This window comes from Saccostrea echinata, unplaced genomic scaffold, assembly GCF_033153115.1.
Source record: "Saccostrea echinata isolate AGI-Se365-2 ecotype Australia unplaced genomic scaffold, CSIRO_AGI_Sech_v1 ptg000020l, whole genome shotgun sequence".
NCBI lineage: Eukaryota > Metazoa > Mollusca > Bivalvia > Ostreida > Ostreidae > Saccostrea > Saccostrea echinata.
In genome coordinates, this window is record NW_026889769.1 from 1,755,001 (window position 1) to 1,761,958 (window position 6,958).

Consider the following 6,958-nt stretch of genomic DNA (forward strand, 5'->3'; position numbering starts at 1 on the left):
TTCAAATCTTCATGAATCATTAAATTGTGAAAATTCAAGGGTTTTTTAAAAGTGTAAAAACCACTTGGCACTGAAAAATTCAATCTGCTTTTATCAACTGGGAATTTTTACCTTAATTAATTTTTGGAAAGATCCGTTTACTGGACCTGGATACAAGCTGGTTATTAAGCCCTGCTGCATTCGTTATAAGCGTAATTCATTATATCTTTAAAGTTCACAATATACCATATAAGCAGAATTTTTAGCGGGGATTCAATTTTGGCATTATTAGCGAAGGTTTTGAGATTGCGAAAAAAATTGAATATCGCTAACAATTTAACCCGTATCGGTTGTAATAGATATCTTTCTTGACATCATAAAATTGCTAAAATTACTTTTCACTAAAAATATATACCAATTTTTTGGGATAAATCGCTAAATATGCATCTCGCTAGAAATTCCACTCATATGGTATTTTGTAGCCACGGGTAATGAAAATCACTTCGCTGTAAGTGTCAATTCATAATACGCGTGTTTGCTGTAAGCATGTTTCACTATATATTGCAAGTTGCTGCACTGTGGATGAATTTCAAACAATAGAGAGCTAAAAAATAAAAATGCCAGAGAAAGCAGTGTTGAGATATTGATTAAAATAATAAATTAAAGTAAATCCTTCCAAGTTCTGTTACTGACTAAAAAGAGATGCATTCATTTTAACCAAAGTCCTTTTGAAGGTGTCTGGTAAATTTGGACCCTGTCAAATTCGGACCATGGCATAAGGCCTATCACTACTAAAATAGTTGTTTTTAATTACAATGTGTAATCAAAAGAACTTTTAAAATTAATATTTCAGGTTGGATTCCATTGAAGCCCTTTTTTTTTTAGCTTTTGACTTTGTTAGGAAGTATATAGTACTGAAATATCAATAGGACATAATGAATTGCACATGAATCAAAGTCCCTGTAATTTTGATTATCTTTGAGGTCTGTTAAGATTATGTTTATATATATAGACATGTTAAAAATGAAATAATAATTTTTTTAAAATATGTATTTGAATTTTACTAAAGATCTGAAATTTCGATCAACATGAAGTAAAAACATTTATTGAAAAAAACAAATGTGATTTATTTGACTTTTTTCTGTTATTGAAAAAAAAAACAAATGTAATTAATTTGACTTTTTTCTGTTGTAGTTTCCGATCTCATTTGCTATCAATTTCACTGTTACAAACAAAAAGAATATCATGGCACCTCAGTGTGCTGTTCCAGTAATTGCAGAACAGAAGGATACCAATACCCCAGCAGGTCAACCCAAGCAATCAGACGAGGCAGATACTGGTAGACTTGCGGTACAGTATAGAATTTTACAAACAATGATTGATTGTGTAGGGCCTTTCCACTGAATTGGCAGTACCTCAACAATTTTTTGGATGGAATTTAATTTTAAAAAAGCATGTACATAACAGTGTAGTTTATCATGAATTATAACTCATAGGTTTCTTGTTTTCTTTAAACACAATATAATCATTTTTTTTGAAAACATTGTTTTCTAGCCACATTTTCATAATATTTAATATATTAAAGTGTGCTTTCCCTGCATTAATTGTTAAATGAATTTTAGTTTTTGAGAAAAATGGGGGAATGTAGCTAAAATAAAGCTTTGTACTGTACATACATGCATTCATCAGCTATGGCCTTTGCTGATAGAGTATGATAATATTACAAGGAAAATGTACCTGTATAAGGTATGTTCAGTAGCATCTTACTACAAAAGGTAATTTGTAATTATTTTCCTCCACAGAAAAGAGCTCGTTTGTATGCAGAGTGTGTTGAAATATTCACAGAGTACTTCTCCAAAAGAGAGAAGCTTGTATCCATGGATGTATCCTCTAAAGCTAAGGAAGATATATGGGATAAAGTATGTGAATTCTTCTCAAACCTAGAAATTCCACATGTAAGAAATGTAGACACAGTCATCTTTTTTATATTTGGTAAGTATGTATGCACATATGAGGGGCATTTTAAAAGTCCTGAACTTTGCTTGATAAATTTTTTTAGTGCTTAATTAACAAAAAGCAATGTTTTTGGTATCATTAAAAAGATCAAGAAAATAAGTGTATATCATTAAATTACTAGGATTTTCATGGTTTAGAAAGAGAACACACATTAATACAAGTTTGGATAAAGATTACTTAGACTGTAACTCTGTTTTATGACTCATTTTAAGGAATGCTCTAATACTTTCAAGGCAATTTAAAAGTCTGTTGAAAATGGCACTTTTTTGTTGAATTTGTGCTAAATATTGAGTCGAAGAAGTTTTTGCTGTGAAAAGTGAAAATGTTGACAACTTACAGTGTACAGTACTGCTACATGTAATTATTTGACATTAATTTTCAGGTCTGAGAACTGAAACTCAGAAAAGTTTTTGCTAAGTCGTTCTCCCATTGTTTCATCAAATATGGTATCAATAGGTACTATGTAGATATACATGTATCTTGTGTAACCTCAGTGTGATCAACTCTGTTTCCAAACGTAGACTCATGGCAGTTTGGAGTCAAACACAAAAATTCATTTTGGATTAATTGAGGTCTTATCGAAGAACTCTTTTATAGCTCCAATACTTATAACTTCATATGGTCAAAAAAAAAAAAAAAAAAAAAATATCAGTATACTCAACAAACTGGATTATGATGTCATTTTAGAAATCATATGTATCAGAGAAATATTTAGTGATGTTTTCTTGTCTTTTCAATGAAATTAAAAACATTAACTTCTTTTAAATAGCTAGCAATTTATCAATGTTTAGAACTTTCAGTTTTCCCTCGTAAATAAAATACTGTAGAAATACGATATATGTATACTATATTAACTAACTATATTTGTTAATCAAATGTATTTCCTATGCTAAATTTTGTACAACTTTTTCCCATATGCTTGCTTACTTGCTTAGCTGCTATATGTCAGGGATATAATGAGTAATTGTAATTTACTGTATAAGTACATTTTTTCAAAGTAATTGAAAGTATATTTGAGTTTGCTTTCAATTACAAGTAATTGAATGTATTTAAATACATTCCAAAAATGTCATGTATTTTTTTTTCTCTCATGCATTACAGAGCTGTTAATAATGAGAGAGTAAAAAATTTCTCTGACTGGCCTGAACAGTTACTAATAAAGATTATTTTCAATTTGGTCATTGAGATTTTTCTTAAAGTTAAATATTTTGTGTTTAAAGACAGATGACAATAACAAAAAAAATTGGATGCCTGGATTGTTATATATTTTTGGACCTAGTTTGGTTGTAATTTGTAAATGATGCAAATATTAATTTCTAAAGTATTAAGAAATTGTTAACTCTTTATATTGTTATTATAAATTAAAAATTCTACTTTTTTCAATCATCCTTATTAATACGTACAACTTTTTTTGTCACTTAAAATCACATTCTTATGAAACTTTGAATGAAAAATTAAAATATATGCAGTTAAACTTATTTATTTTACTTAAATAAATATGACTTCAGTTGTTATTTTCATGATTTTTCATAAAAGTTTGTATTAACTGTCTTTATATATGCATAAATGTCACAGCATCCACACCCACAATCCTCAGAGATTTTCTTTACAATTAAATCAAACAAACTTACTGTTGCTTAAAACATTTCAGATGACAAAGATGCTCAAAATTATCATACAGACTTTCTTGATGCCAAGCGTGTCAATGTTCGGGATATGGCAGTCAACATATCAGCACCACCGGTAATTTACATATAGACAACTTTAAAGAACACACACATAAATATATATTTATTTTGAAAAGAAATTTTGATTTATAGCTCAATATCCCAGGAATCAACCTAATTTTTTGAGTCATATTTTAGGAACGAATAATTCCAGCAGTATGCAAGTACATTGATGATACATATCCAATACAGAAGAAATTCATTGTAGATCTTCATCAATCTAGTATAACAAGAGATTGTATGAAAAAGGTAGGGATAAAGGAAGTATAAAAAAGTTGGAAGTCTATTTTAAGCTCATTTGAGTCACTCAGGTGACCTATTGCTATCTGTTTTCATCTGGTGTGTATTTTTCGTTGTGTGTTGTAAACTTTTCATCATTTTCAGCTTCTCCTCTAACCTGAACCAATTTCAATCTATTCCAGTATATAGATGTAAAGGGGAACAAGAATTTTGAATTTCATGGTCTCTGTCTCCCAAGGAGCCTGAGGGTGGGGAAAAAAACACCAAAATTAATGCAGACTTAAAAAATCTTCATCCCTTGGACATCAAGTAGTCAGACTGTCGGCATGATTATAATAAGCAATAAGCCCTTTACCAAACATTTTGAAATTCATGGCCCCTGTGTGCAGGCTTCAGGGTGGGATAAAGGCAGTATACATAAAAAAAGGGGGCTAAGTTGGTCATATATTGTAAATGTATTAGATCTTATATAATATTTTTGTTTACTCATGGACATCAAGCAGACAAACTGCATGACTGTAATGACTATTCATTCAACCTTTTGCCAAAATTGTGTAATTTATTGCACCTAGGTTCATGGTAAGACCCTAAAGTGTGGCTGGGGGGGGGGGGGGGGGGGGGCTGTATTACACTGGTCCATAACATTCTAATTGGAAAACTTTGGAAGTTCATACTTCACATCACCAGAGAGTGTGTCCTGACCTTGACCCAAAGTCATTTGTGCAAGTTCAAAGTCAATTTCAGAAAAATATATAAATCCTATCCTGACCATATCTTTGTTACTGAGAAAATTTGGAAGTTCATAGCTGACACAAAGATTGGGCGCAGGTGGATATCATTTTGTGAGCTGGGTCACAGTATCTCTAGTTTAGACAGTCCTGTCAGACTCTGTGAAGGTCATTTCTGAAGCTGTAATAAGCTTATCCAATTGCATATTTGTTTCAAATGAGGTTATATCAAGCTGACATTCAGCATGTAGTCTTAAATGTTCAAGTATCTTCTCCGGTCATTCATAATGCATGTAAGTGCTGAGTTTCTTATGTAAGTGCTAAATGCAGAAAGGTTTTAAAAAGCAAAGCAATATACCATATGATTTTTTCTTCTTCATACTTGTATATAAAGCTATGACTGTTATGCAGAAAATACTTTTGACACCATCAGTGTGCCATAAGATGCCCCTATATGTACATGTATTTTAGCGATATCACATTTTAGTGGCTTTTGCACTGCTTCATGACCACCAATTTATGCATGTACACACTAATCCACGATTTTAACTCATACTTGCCATCTTCAATAGTGCTAGTTTATGATTGCACTAATTACATGTAGTTGAAAAGGAAGATTGTGCTAAATTTTGAATGTGCTAATTTATGTATGTTTACAGTATTAATATATTGGTATGAGTGCTAGAAAATACTGAATCCAAATTCTTTATAGCTAAGTCATATCATTTGAAATCTTATCTCTACCATAGATAAAACAGAGATGAAAGGGCACTTAAAAACCATGCTTAAAAATTTGACCAACATTGGTTTAACATTCTCTTTCAATTTTGTATAGTGGGTCCTTCTCAAAAAGGCTTACAAATCTCTTCTGGTAAAAGTGTAATGCATGATGAGTTGAATTTACATCGACAATTTTAATTTCAAACATTTTTGATGTTTTTTGTTATTGTTTTTTTTAAGTGCTTTCTTATGGTCAGATGACAGTTTCTCAATAATATATAATTTTTCCCAAGATTTTGTGATTTTACAAGTTGCCTCATAAAAAAAAATTAAGTATATTGCAAGCATTTGGGCAAGCTGACACCAGAGAATGTTATTTCCTATGTAATCATCCTATTAGACATCTCTTGAATTGCTGATATCACAATTTTTGGTGTTTTTTTATAGACATTTTGAAAACAGTTTCAAAATCACAAGACAACGATAAGTATAATTATTTTTGGTATGTTACAAAGAGATATGAAATGAGATTTTTGAGGAACCTGTCAACAGACCTAAGAATTAAAAGGATTTTTACTTACCTCAAACCTTAGGTTTATTTAATATGAAATTTTAAAAGGTATAAATGAAATGACATTCTACATTAATGTAATGCTGATTAAAATTAATGACAACTGTTTTAATTGAAATGAATTTAAGGCTTATTTTCAGTACATTTCATACTTTTTACTTGTAATAGGACCCAAAGAAAGTCATTCAATTCAGGGATATAGCAGAAAATGTTGATGTGCAAAGGTACATTCCCTTGCAAACGAAGTCTAAGCACAAGCTCCCAAAAGTGTCTGCTCTCTGCTCATCTGAAAATGAGGTATGTCTTTTCCCGTCAGATGTACCTCATGGTCTCTGTAAGTATGTTGCTGGATTGTACAGAACTTACCAGGAGGTTGTGATATCCAGATCAACATGAGGAGAATAGTTTTCCTAAGACCAGTTAGCTTCATATGCTAAGCTGCAAAAAGTATTTGAAGACATACGTATGGATGCTATTTCCAGTGTCCCGAAGCACCTAATAATCATATTTCATTCATTGATATGCCCTATTTCTGTGATCTTTGAGACTTTGACTATCAGTACAGTCTAATTAGACATTTATATTTTTAATATTTTTTCAAACCTCTGACTTTATATGTACCTGTTTTGTTATTTTTAATGTAGTTGAATTTAATTTTTAAGACAGTTGAAAATAAATCTCAAGAGAATAGTTCAAATTGTTTGTTATTTCATCTGAGTCACTCAGGTGACCTTTTACTATCAGTTTTCATCTGTTGTACAATGTGCAGTATCCATTAACAGCATCTGTTAACATTTGAACATTTTCAGCTTCATCGCTGAACCAATTTCAACCAATTTTGGCATAACACATCTATGAGTGAAGGGAACAGAAATTGTGAATTTCATGGTCCCTGCTTTCCTGGGCCTTTGGGATGGTTCCAAAACCATCAAAATGAGTGCAATCTTTAAAAATCATCTTCTTTACTCCTGGACATC

General features: G+C 31.1%; 1 protein-coding gene across 2 annotated transcripts in view; it reads left to right on the forward strand.

Annotated features, from left to right (window-relative positions):
- Nucleotides 1-6,671, forward strand: part of LOC133189894 (uncharacterized) — an 18,372-nt gene extending 11,701 nt beyond the window's left edge. Inside the window, exons 4-9 of one of the 2 annotated variants that reach the window (XM_061325306.1) lie at nt 1,174-1,329; nt 1,782-1,971; nt 3,647-3,738; nt 3,861-3,971; nt 5,526-5,561; nt 6,150-6,671. In XM_061325306.1, the coding sequence (XP_061181290.1) occupies nt 1,174-1,329; nt 1,782-1,971; nt 3,647-3,738; nt 3,861-3,971; nt 5,526-5,561; nt 6,150-6,377 (813 nt within the window). In that variant the 3' untranslated portion in view covers nt 6,378-6,671. The remainder of the gene's footprint in view (nt 1-1,173; nt 1,330-1,781; nt 1,972-3,646; nt 3,739-3,860; nt 3,972-5,525; nt 5,562-6,149) is intronic. The other variant, XM_061325307.1, reaches the window with a different exon arrangement.
- The last annotated feature ends 287 nt before the right edge of the window (nt 6,672-6,958 follow it).